The sequence below is a fragment of the Ammospiza nelsoni genome, chromosome 2 (genome assembly GCF_027579445.1).
Source record: "Ammospiza nelsoni isolate bAmmNel1 chromosome 2, bAmmNel1.pri, whole genome shotgun sequence".
Lineage (NCBI taxonomy): Eukaryota > Metazoa > Chordata > Aves > Passeriformes > Passerellidae > Ammospiza > Ammospiza nelsoni.
In genome coordinates this window covers 20,676,245-20,697,412 of record NC_080634.1, presented here as the reverse complement: position 1 = coordinate 20,697,412, position 21,168 = coordinate 20,676,245, and the positions used below count along the sequence as shown (strand labels likewise).

The following is a 21,168-nucleotide window of genomic DNA, read 5'->3' as shown; positions in this document are numbered from 1 at the left end:
TCTGCACATGTTTACATTTTGTGAAGTTAAGGGTGGCCAATCTACTCTTTCTAAGGCCACTTAACTGTGCTACCATACCTCAGCCCCAGCATGAACCACCTCAGCCCACAGTTTGGTTTCTGCCCTGCTCTGTCAGCACAACCCACCCTGCAACTGGTGGCTTAAGGAGCACTTGAGACAGCTGTGCCGGGAGCTCCTTGGCCAGGCAAACAGCCCTTCTGCTCATATGCATAGCAAACGTTGCTCTTCTTCCTGGGGAAACCACAGCTTGCCCTGCACTGTGCTCAGGGCAGCAGCACTGCTGGCTCACTGCCTTCTGATCTGAGTGTGTCAGACTCTTAGAATTATAGAAGAGTTTGGATTGGAAGGGAGCTTTGAAGGCCATCCAGTCCAACCTCCCCCTGCAATGAGCAGTAACATCTTCCTCTAGACCGGTTTGCTCAGACCCCATCCAGCCTGACCTTGAATATTTCCAGGGATAAGGCATCCACCATCTCTCTTGGCAACCTGCTCCGCTGTTTTACCACTCTCATTGTAAAATACTTCTTCCTTATACATAATCTAAATTGACTCTCTTTTAGTTTAAAATTGTAATGCCTTATTCTATACCAACAAATTCCCAGGAGAAGGAACTACAAAATCCCATTGCTCAGGGTGAGTGAGGTATTGCAGCCATAAGATTAGCACCTTTGGCCAGCACCCAGGAGAAAGTTCTTTAGAAGCCATCGCTAGCAACCATTTGTATCCTTGAGAAAATAAAAATTTTATGTTGCAATCTCTGGAAAACCTCTGGAAATCACTGTCTATTGTATTTTACCAACAAACATAGCTCCAACAAGCACATCTGGGATACAATCCCATGACATTCAGCACCTCAAGGGATACAGTACCATTGACACATCCTTCTAACTATATTCAAGTTTCTCATTACCATATCTTTTAAGAAGAAAAGTACAAGTTGATGTCACGGCAAACAAAAATTATTGTGGCTTCACAATTGATCTTTAAAGGCCACACGTATTAAAGAATACACTGGATCACTACTGCTTTTCCCAAATTAATTAGTCATACACTTAGAACTCATGAATAATACTTCTCTCATTGATTTATAAAATCTCACAAACACTGTGCTACAAATGAAAGAAATTATGTGACCTTATGCTCAATTTGCTTTATTTGGCTTCTTGTCATCCAAGGAAATACAGAACACAAGACAGACAATATATCAGTACAGCATGTAACTTTAGATAAAAAATAATTAAGGAACACACATGACACAGACAATAATTGTAAAAATATAGAATACACTGTTTTAATTGACTGAAGTTATTTTCAAATCTGAACTAAACTGCAGCTGCTGTGGTCAAAAATACTTCTGCAAATTTATCTCAAAAGTTTTGTTCAAAATATTCTTTTAGAAAGAAAGATTGCCCCAAAACACCCTAAAACCCCCATTAACTCCCATTTTCTGTTCAGAAAGGAAGCAAAGTATAAATCAAAACTACTAAAAAGCCTAGTTTGCAAGGATGCATTTTTAGTATCCTAAAAAAGTAGGAAAAAAAAAAGGACCAGTTGGTGTTTTGGTTGGATCAGATTTTTTTTTATTTTAATTAGAAAAAGTGAAAGGTACAAATAAAAAATTCATATTGCACAGACAACAGTACAGCAAAGATCACCCCTCACATCCTCAGTAACACAAGCAGACAGACACACTTAAGTTTTTTCCAGACTCTGCACAGGCCACAGCTTTAGAACCAGCAAAATACTTGTTCTGAACACTAAGTTTTAAATCTCTATTGCTGATTTTTCAGCTTGACAGTTGGTACCCTTAGTAAACATATGAGATAAAAAGGCACAATCCAAAATGCTACGCACTCTGGTATGAAGGAGTATTTCAGATGCACAAACAAATGCTCATCAAAGCCAAAAGAAAAAGAGAATACTGTCAGTGATCTTGATACAATGATAAACATTCAGACAGAAGGAAGAACAGAACGAGAAACACCTTAAACTCTAGCACTCATCAGCTGAACAAAAATTCACCAGAGGATCCCCTGCAGTCCTCTCATCTGTCTGTCCTGTCAGTAAAAATGGGCCACTAAGAAGGTACATCCAGAGGTAGGCTTGCATTTAGCAATCTTTGCCCTGTGGAGAAGGTGCAGAGCCCTGCAAAGGTGCTCAGATGCTGTCATGGTTTAACCCCAGCAGCAACTGAGCACCACTCAGCTGCTTGCACAGTCCCCCAGGAAGGAAGGGGACAGTCAGAACGGTAGCCTCATGAAGTGGCTGCCGGAACCTGGGCTAGCTCTTAGAGCTCTGGTGCCACGCCAGGAATGGGGACCTGCCTCGGTATGGGAATTTACCGGAGGCAGAACCTTTAGAGTCACTTGCTCTAAGGTGCCAGACACAAGCCACGACAGGGACTAGGCAGAGGAGAAAGGAGGAGGCTCTCTGTCTTGAGGTTCCACAAGGAATGGTTTATTCCAGGTGAAGGGAGCAGGACAGAAAGCCTCAGGCTCCATTGTACAAGCAGTTTGGGCCAGATACAAGTCAGGGTACAAACATCTAACCAATAGGAAACCCTATGGGGAGGAGGGAGGGCATTACATCAAGTGTCTGGGTCCAATAGGGGTAGGAGGGTGAGGGTGGGTCATATGGGCCAACGGGGCTTCCAGGAGTAGGGGAACTCCAAAGGGATGTTGCAGACAGGGATTGGCCCGAGTATTAAGTGGCAGAGAACATTTGGGAATCAAGGGTTGGGTTGCCTTGACAGACAGAGAAAGAGCTGGAACAAGGGGCAGGGAATGGCATGAGGGACAGCTTTGAGGGAGGGTAAAACCCAGGGGTAAACTAGCTTGGAGAGAACATGGGGGTACAACAGGACAAACCACTTAACAAGGAATCAATAAAATAAATTTGAACCACAACAGCCTCATACTAACGTCTATCAAGAAAATTAACTCTGTCCCAACCAAAACAAGCACAGAGGCAGAGGACACCTGGAGCCTTCAACCCCTCACAAAGATGAGGAGCTGCAGGGCAATGCCCAGGAGTGCACGGCACTCCTGAGCAGCCTGCTCAGAGGGGGTCAAGCAACTGGAACTTTAAGCATGGAAATGGCCGGACCAGCAGGCTTGGGCTGGCAGTGATAAGCAACTTGGAACAGCAGGAGAGAAGCTGCAATCCAGCCTGGGGACAGGAGCAGAATTAGGTCCCAGCTCCTAAGAATAGTGCAGTGTCTTTGTCTGCTCCCAAAAGCCTGACAAATCAGTAATCTCTGTCTCTGTAAGACTGCCAGCTGATATTGCAGCCACAGTGGTGACACAGGACAGCATGACACTACTCAGCGTGTGACATCCCACCCAATGAGGTCCAGCCATGGAATAATGGCTTTTAGCCAGCTAAGCAATTTATCTGTGTTTAAAAAGACACAATAAAAATGGATGAAGACAGGGAAGACTACTCTGAAAAGTGCATAAGATGAGCACAAAAACTATTGACAAAATCCATGCCTTTTGACAGCGCAGCAAGGAGTACAATAGGGACAATGTTTCCACTACTGGGCTTTGTAACCATCTTCTCCTCACTTACATATTTAACCCCACCACACACATCTCCAAAAAGCTCATAAAACACAGAAGAAAACACTCTAGGATTAGGAAAAAAAGTAAAATAAAGTAAATTACTTATATATTGTACAAATTATTTACAATTCTTCTTTCCAAATTGTGGCTGCTACTGCCTTTATTTAGTCACCTGCTTGGAAACCTATTGTTCTTCCCCTATAATTTTGCCAAATGCTGTGTAGTTTGAGTCCTGTGATTTTGAGTCCAGCAGATATTTCCAAATAGAGAAAAAGGAGCTGGAATAACTGGATAAGAGAAGAAAAACCATATGACAGGAAGAGGGTGATGAACTCAAGAGTTGCTGAAAGTGAAATTGCAGACACATGTTGGCAAAAATGAAATCCTCTCTACTCTCTAATGCAAGAGCAATTGGGCACTGGAAGAGAATCCCTAGACAGTCTGCAGAGCTTCTATCCCCGGACGTTTTCAGAACTCAGCTGGAAGAAGACAAATACATTTTGCCCAGCAGCAGTATCAAGACTGGCATGGGCAAAGAAGGTTTTGCCTGACAAAATCTCCTCCTCTGCAGAGTAGTTAACCAAGTAGTCCCTACAGTCCTACATATTAAGATTAAGGGCCTAGACCAAATAGCAAACACTGTGTTAGTTGTTTCAGTGATCAACTCAGCTTCCAGATAGGGCAGTATATATGATGTCTTCTTTTTTTGCTGCTTTTTCCAGCCAGTCAAGTGTAATGTTGACTTCAGGCTGCTAGCTTCTAATGATCTAGTAGATGGATGGAAATCCTCAAGGATCCTAGGAAACACAAAAACAACCCCAGGAAAGGATGAGTTGTGGCCATTGTGTTGCTGTCTCAGGTTTTGCTTAGCAGCGTGGTTGCTGTTGGGACTGGAGGAGGAGAAATGCACAGTGGGGAAAGTGGGGAGCAACAGTTACAAACCCACCATTTGGTGAACAACTTCCCTGCTTTTTTGATTCTGGAAATCACACACTGTGCAGAATTCAGAATGTGACACAACGAATATACAAAACCCTGAAAGGATTTGTAAACTGTGAAAAGTAAACCAACTTTCCTCACTAGTAATAATACACCAGTTATTAATTAACTCACATATACTGAGTATATAAATAGTTTGATATTTCAGAATATCTTTTATATGTTTGAGATTCAGTCTACAACACCATCTTTACATGGCTTTGAAGACAGTAATAAAATATATGGTATCTTTACTTTTCATGTAGAAGAGTATGAAAGACGTTCCATATCTAATAACCCTGCATTCAGACAAAGTATTTTGTAAGGGACTTTGGAATCGAGTTTATAAATAATTCTTACCAAGGAAGTGAATGAAAAATTGAAACAGTGAGGCAACTATTCACATATTACAGGAATGCCATTTGTTCTCCCTTTCAGTTGCCAGCCATTTTATTTTCTTGTTATATACAAAGCCCTATTATTGGAATGAAAAGTAGAAGGAAGGACCAGAAAATTACTTCATAATGCAATATGAGCACAAATATGATGCACAGGATAGCAATTGTACTAGTCACATAAGAACCTTCCTATTTGCAAAGAAAGGGCTTTGTGTTCTAGTGGCATGCCCTCCTTTAGATGCACAGGACAAACTCCAAGATGATTCTTACACCACTACCTTCATCTTGTTGGTAGCAAAACAGGATTTATTTAATCCTTCCAGACAAAAACCCCAGCCATGAACCAGGAGAGCAGAACTCACCCATGTGACCTCACCTCCCTTCCTCCTCCTGCCACCCCCCTTTCCTGGCTCTTCTAAAAGGAAAGCAGGATAAGGAGCATGCTTTTTCCAGCAAAATGTGACAGGGAAAACAAACAAAACACCTGCCATCCCTGTCCTTCACAAAGAAAACAGATAGCAGTAAAGCATGGAAAGCTTGCAAAGTGTGCCCATCCTCCCTCTATATATGATACAGACCAGAGGGTACTGCCAGGCACATTTCTGTGAACAGAAAATTAGGTGGAATCACTTGGTAACAAGAGTTGTCTTAAAACAGTGTGTGATTAAGCCCAAAAAACAACTTTACTTGAGTTGCAAAATATTTATGTCTGAAGGAAACCTGATGGGCAGCCTGACAGCAGAATTACCCTTTCACTGACATTTTTGTCATGAGGGTTGTTTGGTTTTTTAATTCCTCCGCTCAGTAGCTCTGTTTAGGTCTGCTTATCTATACTGTTTTTACTCTGTGGCATTTTTGGGTTTTGGGATTTTTGTTTGGTTGGTTGGCTTGGTTTTTTTTTTTTGGTTTAGCATTAAGAAGGGTAAAGGAATGCAGCTGTTGTATATTCATAGCATAATTTTTGCTATCTTTCAGGAATTCAAAATAGGACAAATATAATCTCCTACTTCCATAACAGCCACACTTAAGAGGAAGCCAAGGCTACTTTAAAATGAGCCTGCCAGAAACCCATTCCTCTGTGAGCAGAGGAAGTATGTTATATACATCTCCCTCAGGAAAGAGGGAGTTATAACTCAAGTTTATAATCTGAAAATCTGGTATTTAGTGGGCTTCTCTGGAATTACTATTCTGAAAATTCTTCTAAAACCAAGCTGCTACTATATTGTTTTCAACTACTGAATCTCTCACTAATAAGAAAACCAGATGTCAAAGCAAACACAGGAGAAACCTCTGAAGTTGTAAGATAAAATAAGAACTATTGTAATTTTTAAGCTAGAGCTTCAAACAGCCTTCCCCAAACTGAATACAGACTAGAGAATACTGCTATAATGACTCCTGCAGAATTAATATGTTTACTATAAACAAAGAAATGAAAAACGTAACCAAGTACTTGTTCTTATAAATTTTCTCAAAACCTGGGAATTCCTGCATAGTATGTATTTCCCAGCCTTCCAGGACATATTTGACCACCAATATTTGGGTTTCTTATATCCACATATTATAGCTGATCAGCCAAGCTGCTATTTTACACTTACCAGACCAGATTATATGGTATTTGTAGCAACTGTCAAAATCAAAAGGGAATCTTGAATCTTATCGAATTCAATCAGGGAATCTTAAATTCCTATTCAGGGTATTGAGTGATCTCCAGCTTGTAACAAAGAGGTATTTTGAAGCTGTTTTGGAGTACTTGTCTAACATATTAAGCACATGGAGATTTAGCATTTCTTTGGAATACAGATAACTGGTTTGTTCAGACACAAACAGAATCGTAGAATCACTAAGGTTGGAAAAGACCTCCAAGATCATCAAGTCCAACCTTTGACCAAATACCACCTTGTCAAGTAAACCATAGCACTAAGAGGTAAAGGCAATGCTGCTTACATCTGAGTTCCATAAAATCTCCACTTGAAGGAGAGCCTGAATGTTTTGATTTCCAAACATGAAAACCACATTTCTATGCTGCTGCTTTCTGCAGAATGGAATTTTAATCTGGCCTACTCTCTTCTATGACTCTTCAAGTTTTCTTCTATGATTCCTCAAGTTTTCTTCTTCCAGCTTAACCTATTCTGTTCAGCTTTCTTACCTATTCAGTATCGTATCTACTAAATTTCAAGTCCCATTTTTTTCCCCCCTTGTTATAGTTTTTTTAAACACAAGTATATTATTTGAATATTTCTGAAGCTTTCCACATGGCAAAATCTGCATAAGCTACCCAAGAGAGATCAACATACCAATTCCTAAAACCCAAACCAAATTTAAAAGAAAACCAACAAAAACAACATTCTGGCCTTGAAATGCATTGGTGACATAGTCCTTCCTCACAGGCTACCACAAGCCTCCAGAAAAAACGTATGTGTGGAATTTTATCCCCCTGCAGACTGATACATCCTGAGAATTAACTATAAAGCTTTTTAATTGTCCAGGCTGAAATATGAGTATCCTGCAAGCCATGAAATAAGCAAGTGATGCTATGGAAAGCATTCAAGTGAAGACACATAAATGACAGGTAAGTCACAGGAATTTATTCAGGCAAATAGCCTTTATTTTGCTTCTACCCAGGCATATAGCTTCTTAACTGGATTGTTTTATCTCAGTGTTAAGCTCTATTAGCTGAGTAAGGAATGAAAGGATTTAACTTTTTATCAGATGAGCAGTATCAAGAGACTTCAGGCATGGGAGAATTTATGCCTGGTGATTTTTTTGCAGCCTGCTCATTGCACTTACATCAAACAATGGGCACAGCTGGGTTTGCCTGCCTACTTGGTAGAGGATGCAATACAAGTTTTCCAAAGCTTCTATGTCAGCACTTGCTACAAAGACTGCTCAGTTTGATTCCAGATAAGTCATTTATCCACAAATGTTGTGAAGACACTTCACTGGGGACATTTTCAGGGTGAACCAAAATGTATGTATGCTCTGTAACAGATACACAAGGCAAATGCCTGAGGGATGGGACATTGACTTTCAGCCCCAGATACCTGGTTCCCAAGTATCTACTATGAAGAGGAAGGGAACAACAAAAACAAAAGCAAAGCAAAACCTAACCATATTCTCAGATGCAAAAGTACTTTGAAGAAACTTTGTCAGAGAAGGCTCCCCAGCCACCCAGATAAAAAGCTACTGTTTTACTTAAAAAAATTAGTATCTTGACAAGCCTGGAAAGGCTGTGCTTGTTATCTACTGCAGAATGAAAAGAAGTACTGAAGCCCCAGACAGACCCTGGTATTCCTGAGCCAGTGCTATTAGCTCTCTATTGTTAGCTCTCTCTTGTGGTGTTACAAACAGCACTTCCAAAAGTACACGTGTAGGTGCTGCTCCTCATTCCACCCAGTCTGAGGACAACAGAGGGTAAAACCAGAAAAGGGGTTTCTGCAAGTTATTATTTAGGTGAACTAACTACAACCAATGCTTAAAAAAGCATAAACATATTTTACAGATGATCAAGGAAAAAACAAGTCACCACAAAACCAGACTAGGATCTAAAGCTAAGAAGTTTAGGGGATTTCCTCATCATAGTACTTGTGGAGTGGTAACACACTGTAAGTACAGTGTTAAAAATTACTGTAACTCCACAGATATTCTTAGTATTCTAAGGATGCCCAGGAAAGTCAAAGTGGAATCCTGTACAAGATAAACTGTTAGCAGCCCTTAGCCACCAGCAGAAAAGAGCCTCCTGGGAGAGGGGAAAAAAAAAAAATCAGATGGTGACAGAGCGATCAAACTGCACTGCCACTGAAGTTTTACAGCAAACTAATTAATAATGCCTTCAAGGAAACAGGTGTAAATTAAGAAGACCTTCTACACATTTCACTTAGATGGTCACATAGGAAGGAATATGTTCAGTTGGTAAAAATTACTCTGGATAAAGTAACAATGCCTTTATTCAAAACTGATCCAGGTCAATGCAATACATTTTTGAAACTAAAGGCCAAAGAGCAACTGAAAAGATATAGACTATGGCTAATAAAAACTGGACTACATTAAAAGAACATTACTGACTTACAACCTCACTGCAGAAATCACATCCTGGCATCACAGTTAAACAAAACCCATGAAAAATGGGAAGGAATACAAATAACTGATGTCATTCAAATCATGCTTTTCTTGATAAACTTTAATCCAACAAACACCCACTACTAAACAGTGCTCATCTAATTTATGTTCCCTGTTCCAGTGAACAGGTATTTACATTAAGTCTTGACCTTGTGACAGTTGGCATGCATGTGGCGCCAGGAATCTTGATGTCTTCCCAGACAGCAGGGCATGAGATGCCATTTCTTTTGGAGACACAGAGGGTCTTACAGCTTTGAGCCCTTAGCTAAGGAAAAAGAGCCACAATGCTTTCAGTTGAAACTAATGCTTTTCTGTGTCTTATGCTTTCCTTACAAGGCAGGGGAGGGGGATCTATTCGGTTTCCCAAATAAGGGATACTGTAGGCTCTGCTGCTGTGCATCACAGTGGCATCTCCGCAGCAGTAAATAATGTATTACATGAGCCATGTCAGGGAAGAAGGATGCACAAAATGGCTTGGGCTCCAAGCCCAATACCTAGGGTGGTGTAAGATGTAAGAAACCTGCTGCCTGCTGGGGATGACCCTGTTACAAATTATTGCTGAACCCACTTGATGGCATTGCCCAGGGAACTACTAATACCCATGGGCCAGAATCATGCTAGGACATGTTAAGATCCTCAGCCTACTCCAAACATGAACAACCTGGTCCTATCAAGCAGCATTTCACTGAGTGGCACTGGTCCAGCTTCAGGCCCCAGCCCCAGATGCAGCATGCCAGTGTGTTTCTCATCTGCCATGCAAGAAGCCAAGCAGCTTCAAAACACTGCAAAGCAGCACCTCTTTTCCTGGTCAGTCTCAGATCTGCTCCAGGGAGTGATCCCAAAGCTCTACCAGATCACCTCCATCTCAAGGTCTCTCCTTCACAGTATTCTTCGTACAAGCTCATTTGTGTTTGGAATGGTTGTTCTAGAGTAAAAATACGTTTTTATTGTAAGCATTTCACATTTTTCTTCTGATCCTTTAAAAAGCAGGGTTTAGGAACAAACTCCTTGCACTTTAAATTCCAGGTTGGTCTGAAAATTCAGCCAGAAATTTTACCTTCTGAGTTGTTTATCGGATCAATGAAAGCCTCATATACATTTTATAATTAAGACATTCTATCTGGGATGCAGTAAGTGTTCATTTCTCTTTCTTCTCAGTGGAGACTTTTGCATCTCTGGTAACAGCAGATTCATTAGGTCAAACCCTCTTAATAGTAGATGTTGTAGGTCCAAATTCACAATAGATAGGTGTGATACTCCTTGAAGCATTTCTTTATATTGTACTATTGCCCTGAAGCAGGTATTTAGCCAGGAACTGAGTAAATATGTGCTGGTGTTTCTCAATATATTAGTGGAATTTAAAGCCAGACATGGAATGTGGATTTAGTTAAACAACAGTGAAACCACCAATGACGATCAAATTTCTGTGATTTCTGAAGCTTATGGTGTCCCCCTCATCACCCCCTGCCCTCCAGTCTTTTTCTGTTCATTATGTTACTACTGATTAAAACTAGAGAATTGAATTTATCCATGACCAGGTTATTACACACTCAGAGACATTACACTGACTTTACACTGCAACTTCTCCTTGACTCATCATTAGAAAGCACACTCAAGCCAAATTTGAGCACACTTCTTAATCATATTACCATTTATCTTAAAAAATAAAAAGATGGTGCCATGACCAGTAGAAAATTATTCCCCTGAAGGGACATCACTCTGCATGAGTGGGTTCCTCACCAATGTTTACTTCATCTGCCAAAAATTATCTGAGCATACTACACTTTGTAAGCTTCCAGGAAAATTTGAAATGAGCAAATTATTTCTGCTGAGACTGCTACTTCCAAAGAAAGTGCAGCATGCTCTGCTTGGATCCTTCCCTCACAATTCTCAGTCTTGGATTGTCCCTTGGCAGTGGGAAAACAGCTGTTAAATTTACATGCAACTGAGGCAACCTTGAAAACTGTAAACATATTACTATTATTATTTATTATTAATAAGTTTACTATTATTATTTATTATTACTAAGTTGTCCAGTATGACACTCTCAAACCCCCAAATGGTATCCCAACAAAGTCTTGTTCTTCTCTGCAGATGATCAGACCTTATTATGGGCTCTAGGAAAACCACAAGTTTCCACACATTGGTGACTCACCACTTCAACTCCTCCTGCATAGGATCTTCCTCCAGAACAGAATCAGAACTATCATGACTACTAAAAGCACCACAATAATCACCAGCCAAAGCAATGATGATCCCTCTTCTGTGAAAACAAAACAACAACACATCCACAGCAAATTAATCTCATTGTGAAAAAAAGCAAAACAAGCCACGAGGATGTCTGATTAATGACAGTGGTTCCTCTGATATTGTTAAAGGTACTGCTAGGATAAATGAAAGCAGCAATTGCTCAAAAGAGAAAATAAACCCATGTGTCTTCAAAAACAAAGCTACTTTTCCACAGAAAATCTGAAGAAAAGATGTGCAAAGAATACTGCCATTCCTATACCTGATACAGTGGTTGGCATACACACACAAGTAGAACTTCATACAAGTCTTAACTCTTTCAAAAGAGCTTTTTTTTTGTTTCACCCAGAATTTTATTATTTTTATTTTAAAACACTTTTTACTTTTAAACACTTTTTAAACTTTTAAACACTAATGAAAAGGCAACAATAATTTTAAGAAAATAAGACCGGCTATGTTTTGCTGCCTGCAAATAGCTCTACCCAACAGCTGAGTGTAAATGTTCCTCCCTGGTTAGACATTACCACTTCATTTGACTGCTATTAATCAAAAGGCTCATCTCAATGTTCACTGATACTAGCTGGAAAATGGTATGACTTGAAATTTATTTGACTTGAGCCAAAACGATTATGTATTTTAACAAATTTATGTTGAACTATTCCTTTGAACTTCTTGTCCTCTAAAATATAAGATTGTTAAAACAAAAAGCTCTTAGCTGATTTTTTATCCACTTAACAAGAAATAACAACAGTCTTAAGTTTTTTGCTTTCTGAGATATGCATTTGCTTTTTGGAAGACCAAAACAAAAGAATACTGGGGACAGGACAAAAAGATTAGTATGTTTTTTTCAGAATTGTAATGTAATTCAGAATTAAGAACTAAATTGCTTTTGAATGTTTAGAGAGCAGATATTAAAAATCAGATCCTGCTCTTTACTACTATTCCTATAGCAATCACTTCTAGAGCGTGTAATTTCAGAATCAACCCACAGCTACAAGCTGCTTTTCCTGTCTTGCTAATCTACAAGTGGTCTTCAATTTAAGGCTCTATATACAGAGACGTGAATTTTAAATCACTCAAGTCAATGCTCCTGTATTAAGTAAAAATGTTTTTTCAGCTTTTAATGTTTCTATTTCTTATCTGCAGAAACAGGGTCAAAGTCTTTCCAGCAGAACAGAATGTTGGAAAAAGAAATAAATTAACACTATAAGATATTCAGATGTTACATTAATATAGCTAAGATTTCTGTATAAACCAAACATAAGTATCTTCAACTGACCCCCTCCCTGTATGCCTGAAAGTACTCTTCCTCTCTGACCATTACTGCAGTGGACATGCGCCTTGGCAAAAAATCAGAGAAACCAAAACATCATGTACAGATTATATACAACAAAACACGCAGTAAGTTGAACTGAACATTTGATTCAGAGACCGTTTGTTATGAATTTCAAAATTTCTGACTTGATCAACAACCCATAGAGTTTCTACTCATCATTCTACTCATGGATATCAGCTGACTTATATTTATTTTTAAGCTGTTAAAAAATTATGAAGGCCTACGTGGAAACCTAAGTTCAATGTGGAAATCTAAATTCAACTTGCTGTACAATGCATGGTGCCTCTAAACCCTGTATCTCCCCAGCTGATTAGTCTGTTTTTTTTCCCTTCTTGGATAGGACTCCAATATGTTACTACCTCAAAGACAACAGTGGATGCAAACAGGATTTCCTGACATATAAACATCTCATTCCCTCTACTTCCCAGAAGATTCCTATCCAAATATGCTACTGCAAAACATGGAAGCCAAGAGAATGCTAACAAGTTGCCTGTACTTCTCACCTACCTCCTTTTATTTTCACAGGTATTTCAAATGTTTCATTTGTGTTGCTTACTTTGCAGATCAAATCCTGTGCACTGATGCTCTGAATAGTGTAGATTTCCAGTGTACTGGTGATGGACACAATCCCATTTTTGTGCTTGACTGTCTTCTGTGTAGGAGTAGAGTTGAACAGGTTGTTCCAGGTGATGGTGGGCTCTGGGAGGCCATTAGCATTACAGATGACTATCAGATGATCTTCAGAAATTTTGTGATGGACAGATGCATTGAGACCTTCCAACACACAAATGAGACAAGTCACCACCACAGTGAGCACCTGGTCGTAAGCAGTAGTAGCAGCCTAACCATTACAAATTAGAGCAAAGCTTACTGGATTCACACTGAGCCCAATGGCAAGGAATGCAAGAAGAGAAGAGTTCCTCGGGTAAGATCCCCTCCATGACTCAATACTCCTTCCTCCACACTGAAGCAGTATACCCCAAAGATTTCACTCAGTCTGAAATCCAAGTATTAAAATAATCTGTTAAGTAATATAATTTATGGGTCCTATCTGCTAATTCCCTGTCAATGGTAGGGTTTGGAAGAGCAGCTGACAGCACTGGAGTTGTACTGTGCACCAAAAGGAAACTCCAATGGGCAATGTTGGTTTGCCCAAGTTCCAGATGGGACTGATCAAGGACTTGGAAAGATTCCACTCCTTGTTTTTCAGCTGCTACTCAAGGAGTAACAAACAAGAGCCAAAATGACCACAATAATCTTGAATATGACCCACAGAATTTTGCTCACGGCAGTAGTGCTCTGTTTCTACATCACGTTCCACCAGGGGATGCTCCCATCACTGCAATTCATGAATCTGCTCAAGGAAATACTGTGGGTGAGAAAACACCTCTTATTTCACTAGAGACATATCCATGCAGAGAACCTCACCAAAAACACTCAGGCAGGTATTTCCTGAGAGAGGACCAGAAGGGAAAACATTGAAGAGACACTTGTAACATCCTGAATCATCCATTCTAGTGTCCCAAAAAGTTATGCTTGTCTTGTTGAGTTCCAAACTTGTGAAATTCATCCTGTCTTTATAGGGCTTCTGAATCCTTAATCCGTTCGTTTCACTGTACGTAGCTATATTATCATGTAATTCTTCTGAGTCCTTTTGCCATGTCACTTGCAGAACATCCATGGGTTTTGTCAGGGCACAACTCAGAGTCACACTGTCACCCATCCTCACTGCTGTGTATCCAGCCTGCGGAACCACTGCAATGACAGTGAACAGTTAATGAAATGGGCAGATATCACACATTCAGAAGCCTAACGTTGATTCTAAGGCCTGGATTACCCACAGACACAACTCCTTCAGTTACATATTGTTTCTGTGGCTTTCCCCTACAAAAAAGTCCATCTCCTGCATACTCCTAGGAATCAATGAAGTTATGTTGATTTGCATTGGCTGAGACTTTAGCTTTCCTCTAAGCTACTTAAAAGACAAAAAGATGTACCTATTTCTGTACCTGTATCTGCAGACTTCCCTCTTAAGTTTTACTAAATCAGCTCATGACTTCCTATTCTCAGCAAATACTCGATTTTTGTTTCCTAAGAGGTAGAGGAAGATTGAATGCATAAGAGAAATATGCAACAAGCCATTATCAGAGAAGTAAACAGCATAATGCCTTTAAAAGGCTTTCTGAACTGTAGTTTCAGAGTTCACAGTGCATTTGAGAGGGAGGGAAGGAAGTCCTTTTCGGATGCCCCACTCTTGGAAGCTGTCAACTCAGGTTAACGATGGTGTCCAGTGTCACTGTCGATATGGGATATTTCTTGTCCTTCCCATCTCTAAATGCTGCTCCAGGAGGATTTGTGTCACAACTACCAGCTCCATGTCTCTGTCTCATCTATGTAAGAATGTAAGTCAAGCAGCACCAGCAATCTGTATTTCACCTAGTTTTGTCTGTTACTCTGCTGAAGCCTCAGAAACCTGAAACCAGTTCCCCAAACAATTTCAAGCAGATTTCAGGAAATTCAACTTACCATTTGCCTTTCCAAGCCCAGAATATGCCAAACACAAAAGCAGAGCTTGTAAAGTCATTTTGGAAGAGAAAATCTGCTTCACCTAAAGAAAAACAGAGATGACAGATCATCCTCTGGTGATATTGTACATTCAGGGTGCAAGAATTAACAGTAGATTTTTCATGTGAAAAAGAATATAGTTCGAGGGTCAGACAGCAAGACTTGACAAGTTTTATTGCCCTGTTTCCTTCAACTGAATTGTAGACCTGCCTGGAACTGAAGTTGGTGTTATATTAAAGAGGAAACACAATTTGCAAAAAATACTTCTGTAACACACTCTACCCACTCCTGAGTTTTTTTTGTCAATGCCTGCAAAACTAGCTGAAGCATCCTGGGACCATCTTCTGTCAAGAATTTAAGCAAAGCCCAACCTTTTAAAGATTTTCACAACATTCAAAAAATAAAAGAAACAGTCAGCTGAAAAGCATTTTCTATATTATACAGGTTAAAAAAAGAAGGTCTGGTAAATAAATCAATAAATAAGACAAAGAAAAAAGTATTTAAAAACAAATTGCCAAGAACTTGTGTACATACTGCGTACACCCACAACCAGTAGCCTGCATTTAAATTTTAAACACACTATGCTAAAACAACTCCTGATATAACTCTCCAGTTACCAAGAACAAATAGACACCAAGATGTTACATGCAGAATCAGGAAACAAGAACATATCAGCAACGAGCCCAATGAAAAAAGTTTGTGTAATCAGATATTTGAGCACGGCTATAAGAAATTCAAATATTCCCCTAAGCATGCATAAATCAAGGGCCAGCACAGCAAGCAGAAACTAGCGAGTCACAGAGCTTCTTTATAAAGCACGGGAAGATGTACCACGCCTGCAGGCAAGCAGAGTTTTCAATAACAATCCTTTGCTTCACTGCTTTAGTACCCATTAAAGCCCTTAATGCACCATTGCACACACCTGGGGTAGCAACAAGAATTCACACAGTGAGGAACGAGGCTATACCGTGTAGCTATACCACGCAGAGAAAGAAGTCCCTTTAGGTCACAACTCCAGTCACGGGTGCTGCAGAGAGTGAGAAAACACAAACCAAAACGAACAGAAAAAGAAGAAAAAGAGAAAAGAAAAAAAAAAAAAAGAAGAAAAAAAAAGCGTTAAAGATTGGGGCAAGTAAAGCGCAAATCCCTTACTGCGTCTTCCAAAACCGCACCTCGGAGGGCTCCTGAGCCACGGTCTGTGCCGCTCCCTGGACAAACCGCCCCCCACTACTGTCTGGGAGTCTCCCTTAACTTCAAAGTAACTTGCTCCCTGTTAGCATCACAGAGGTTTTCGAAGGCAGCTGCCGACTGAGCCCAGCAGCTGGAGGCCCCTCCCGGGTAGGAAGGGAGGACGGAGGAAAGAGACGCGGCACGCGGGCGGCGCCTCCGGCCTTTCGTCCCCACGGCGGGGTCCCCCTCCCGCCGGCGCTGTCAGGCTGACCCGCACCCGGCACTCACTGCTCATCTCCGCCCGAAACCCTCCTCGGACGTAGGAATGCGTCCGGGGAAGGCAGCGACAGGCATGGCTGCTCACAGCCAAGTACGTGGAAACACGGAGAAAGATAACATAAATCCCGTGGAGGCGGAAGCTCCCAGACCGCATCGCTGTCCTTGTTCCAGAGCTGAGCTGGTGTCTCATCCAGCGCTAACCTTTCCCTCAAGGGTATTCATAACAGCCCAGTAAAAAATTATTTTAGGCTATATCGCATATGTAACTGGGAGTGGTCTTTTGCTTTCGCTGCTACCTTCCTGTTGGGTGGGGAGGAAAAGGCGCAGCAGGAGGGATAGTGGACAATCTCTGTGCTATTTTTGTGTTGTTAGATTAGGATCTTCCGCTGATAAAACTACAACAGGGATAACTTATCAGGCCTTGTTGCAGGCTTGGCAGAAACAACGCATTTCTCAATCTGATTAATTAGAAACAGTATTCTCAGTGATCAATACAGGACATTCAGTTCCTGCTCTTTCTTCAGATGCTTTCATACACATGCACATGTTCATACACTGTTCACACCACTTGCAATATTTATCTTGCCAGACTATTTTAAGCCATCATTGCTCACAGGAAAAATCAAACACCAAAATTTCAGCCTCTTACCAAAGTTAATGGACAAAGATGCCTACATAAACCTAGAAACTCATTCTTATTTAAGACACAGATCTGTGTGAATATTACAAGCAATGCTACTAAACTGTCTTAAGGAAGAAGGTGATGTTTGCAGCTTTCCTGGGTCACCCTGGCCTCACCATGTATTAACCTCACCTGTCCTGCTGCTCTCAGTACCTTGGTGCACGAAGGAGTGCCTTTTGACCCGTAGAAATAGAAAGCTTCTGCTGTCCCCAACAGATTTGGCCCAGCTTTTGGCTGGGGTCTGGAGATCAGGGCAGTGTTTCTTCCAGATGCATAGAGCTGTACTTGGAGACACCTTCCCCACAACTGTGCTGGATTTAGTGCAACCTTTTCCCTCTGCCAACTAACTGACCAAAGCCCCTTGGCTTTTCAACAAAATTTCAACTTTACCTTTATTTCTACCTCCAAGGATAAATCACTATGTCTTAAATCACTTAAATTTCACTCCGCCAGCCTTGCCCTTGCCCAGTTGCTGGTCCCTCTAAAACAGGCCAGCAACTAAAACAGTTGTTTGAGACTGATGTATCTACACACTTCACACTCTTTTTGTTTTAATGAGAAAAATGCATTAGCAAGTTTCCTGTGCTCACGTGCCTTCACTATAGCTGAGGGGATTTTAGAGGGAAGTCCAGTTAACTGCGCATTGCGCAGCTTAAAATAAATTTGTCCAGAAGTGCCCTGTTCCATCAAAGCAACAAAAGGAGGGAAATCCCAGTGATATCTTCCTGCTCTTATTTAATGAAAATAAAGGGGACTTTGGGGGAATTTGAATGATATATTATAGTAACTCACATCTATTGAGGTGGAAAATGTCTGTGTTTAGGCAAATGTTATTACTCATTCAGTGGGCTGGAGAAACGTAGAGAAGAAAGAAAAAAATGATGAAAGGGTCCAGAAAACAAGGGGGCTGCTCCTTTGGAAGAGAGGGAATAAATTAAAGTTGAGCAAGGAAAGGATGATCCTGAAATCATAGGCAAAGACCAGAGGTAACCTCAGGGCAGACAGAAGGAAATGAAAAATACTCCAGATAAACCAGCAATAGTGGAAGATTCAAATTATATTTAGAGAAGAACAAGGCACAAAAATCCCCTTCTGCCTTATTCTGTCTTCTAATGTCAACTGTTTCTTTTTACAGGAACCTGACTCAGCTCAGCAATCTTTACCAAGCTTTACAAGGTTTTTGTACGTTACGTACAAAGAACCTGTACCTGGAGCTGGTGGTAGCCAAGGTGACATGGACTCTCTGCTATTATAAATCCTTTGAAGTTAGTGAGAAAGACAGTAAGTAGAGAGCTCTTGTCCAAAAATTCAAAGAGGTCTTTGTTCATTTTTTGTTATTTATTTAGCTGTAATACACCCTGTATGCTGGTGGAAGAGGCAATTTAAAATTCCTTCTGTCACGAATGAGATTTATTCTTCATTCTTTCCTCTGCCTTCTGGGTGGACACATTCCACAATTAATATATTTCATCATTCTTCCCTTGACTTCTGGACTACTGACCTCTTATAAGCAGAGCCATTTGAACCACTAGCCAGCAAAACCTGTACAGACTTAAGGCAAATATATGATACAGCAGATCCAAGTTGTCATTATTTAACAGGGAAAAGGAAAATAAATGGGTGAATGGAGTCAGTGACATTGATTCCAGTAAAACCAAACACAGTAGGTTTTACAGGATGTACTGTCTTGTGGAAGTGTATATCAGAACATTTGCACTGCTGATGTTCTGATATACTCCCTTCTGGCTCTGCTCACATCAATTAACATATCCCCCTTAATCATCATGCTCAGGCAGTGCATCTTCAAGTTGCAAATGCTCATATGGGTCTAATAGGAGCCTAACCTGGTTCAGAAGATCTGCCACCAGCTGTCATTTTGCTGGTGATTCAACCACATGATCATAATCAAACCACATTTCTCTCTCTCAAGCTTACTTCTATTAAACAAGGAAAGTGTAAATTGTTTAAAGTTTGAGGTCCTGCCAATTTCTCCAGTGCAAACTGTACAAGATTTCTCAGTAGGGACAGTTAGCCATGTGGGTGGGGATAAGAGCACAAAAAATTTCTGGAGTCCATTTCAGTGTCAATTTATCCATGTATAAAGGGAGACTGGATTGAGGAATAGGAGCACAAAGGGGATACAAAGGCATGGAGTGGGTGTGGAATTGGAAGAAGAAGAAAGTGACCATGGTAGTGAAAGTTTTAGTCCATAATAGGGCAGACAAGGGTGGTAGGGGGGCACACAGGTAGTACAATTCCTGCTGCAGCAGGTGGTAGGAGTTGAGGAATGTATAATTGTTAAGGTGTTGTATGTGATCTGAGTAAGTTGTTAGAAGCAGCATGGAACATCTACAATAATTAGGAGCGAAAGCTGTGTTAGCAGAACAAAGCCCAATTGCAGGGTAGGGGGTGGGGAAATGGTGGCACCATGGGAGAGAGACAGAGAAGGAATTACAGGCATAGTTGTACAGAGGTCTGTGTGCTATTTTGTTAAGAGAAGGGCCATGGGAAAATCTGTGGGGAAAGGGACAAACACAAGCTGGTGGACCCTGGACTTCACCCAAATCTCCTGATCAGGCTGGAAGGCTCCCACTGGTAGAAGATGTGTGATGGTGACTGGAGATGTCATCCCCAGCTAAACCTGTGGGGATTACATTAACACTGGGAATGACAAATAGAATTTCTTAGTAGACACTGGAGTGGTGTATTCAGTCTTATATATGCCTAAAGGAAAATTTAGTCAGAACAATTCATGTTGGTGTGACAGAGCAGAAGGAAAATTGGCCTTTCTTGGAGCATTAAAATTTGAAATTGATAAATTGATGTTAGCCTATCAATTTCCCTATATACCTGAATGTCCCATACCAATACTAGAAAGAGACGCGTTGACTAAATTAAATGCACAAATTATGCTTGGAAAAGAAAAAAATCAAGTTTCTGGCTGCAGGCTCCTCTGTTAGTATGAGCTGGTTGGGTTTGTCCTGAGGCTGAGGGATTGGTGCAGCACTGCAGAGGCCTGTGCCAGCTCAGGTGAACTGTCCTGTGGAAAGGTTTCACCTTGTAACTAGCAGGGTACTTGCAGTTTAGGAGATTCACTGTTCCACATGGGCAAAGGAGTCAACACCAGGAAAGAAAGGAGGCTATCTTAAAATGCTGAGCCCCTTTCTAAAAAAGAACTGAGCCTGAATGCAGCAAAGCCTTTCAGTAAATGAAGCATGCTCTATTGGCTGCTCCTGCACTGGGATTACTGGACTTGGTAAACCTTTTGAACTATTTATGCAGGAAAAATTCCATTTGGCATTGGGGGTATTGACACAACAACTGGAATCCTAGAAGAACAAAGGATGGTCACCCTGCCTCACGACAGTAGCGGCAGCAGTCCTCCAAATCCAAGAAGGAAAAAAAAAATAACTATGGGGCAGCAACTGACTGTTTTTGTGCCTCGTACAGTTGTAGTGGTGTTGGAACAAAAAGAAGGACACTAGTCATCACCAAGAAGAACGTTAACATACCAGACAGTACTGCTAGAACAAGATGATGTGGAGTTAAAAGTAACTAACCTGGAGTTAAAAGTCACTAACTTGAATCCAGCAGTGTTCTTAACAGCTAACCCATTATGAAAAGATCTGGCCCATGATTGTTTGCAGAGCACTGAACAGGTGTACTGTTGTTGAGATGACAAAGAACTTGAAAGACATGGATTGGGAACTCCTTGTGGACCGGAGCAGCTTTGTGAAAAACGTAATCCGAAAAGCCAAGTTACTCAGTTGTAACTCAGCATGAGTTACTAGAAGCCAAAGTTAAAACCCCCAA

The 21,168-nt window shown here is 40.7% G+C and overlaps 1 protein-coding gene across 4 annotated transcripts; it reads right to left on the bottom strand.

Moving 5' to 3' along the window:
• Nucleotides 1-1,146: 1,146 nt before the first annotated feature.
• On the bottom strand, nt 1,147-16,853 carry LOC132070127 (OX-2 membrane glycoprotein-like). Of its 4 annotated transcripts, XM_059466750.1 has the most exons (7): nt 16,377-16,397; nt 16,147-16,251; nt 15,186-15,267; nt 14,088-14,414; nt 13,167-13,433; nt 11,232-11,339; nt 1,147-10,001 (listed from the first exon to the last, which is right to left on the bottom strand). In XM_059466750.1, the coding sequence occupies exons 3-6, from the start codon at nt 15,241-15,243 to the stop codon at nt 11,236-11,238; spliced, it is 756 nt and encodes a 251-aa protein (XP_059322733.1). In that variant the 5' UTR covers nt 15,244-15,267; nt 16,147-16,251; nt 16,377-16,397; the 3' UTR covers nt 1,147-10,001; nt 11,232-11,235. The 4 variants fall into 4 exon arrangements, with proteins under 4 accessions (XP_059322733.1, XP_059322730.1, XP_059322731.1 ...); XM_059466747.1 differs by lacking the exon at nt 16,377-16,397 and adding an exon at nt 16,683-16,853 and having other exon boundaries at nt 1,147-11,339; XM_059466748.1 differs by lacking the exon at nt 16,147-16,251 and having other exon boundaries at nt 1,147-11,339; nt 16,397-16,552.
• Between the last annotated feature and the right edge of the window lie 4,315 nt (nt 16,854-21,168).

Excerpts from the sequence above, each read along its gene's own strand:
- LOC132070127 (XM_059466747.1), bottom strand. The coding sequence starts at position 15,243 with ATGACTTTACAAGCTCTGCTTTTGTGTTTGGCATATTCTGGGCTTGGA. Across the intron at positions 14,415-15,185 it reads TGGGCTTGGAAAGGCAAATG|TGGTTCCGCAGGCTGGATAC; the intron begins GTAAGTTGAATT and ends CTGTCATTGCAG. Across the intron at positions 11,340-13,166 it reads ACCTGTGAAAATAAAAGGAG|AAGAGGGATCATCATTGCTT; the intron begins GTAGGTGAGAAG and ends TTGTTTTCACAG.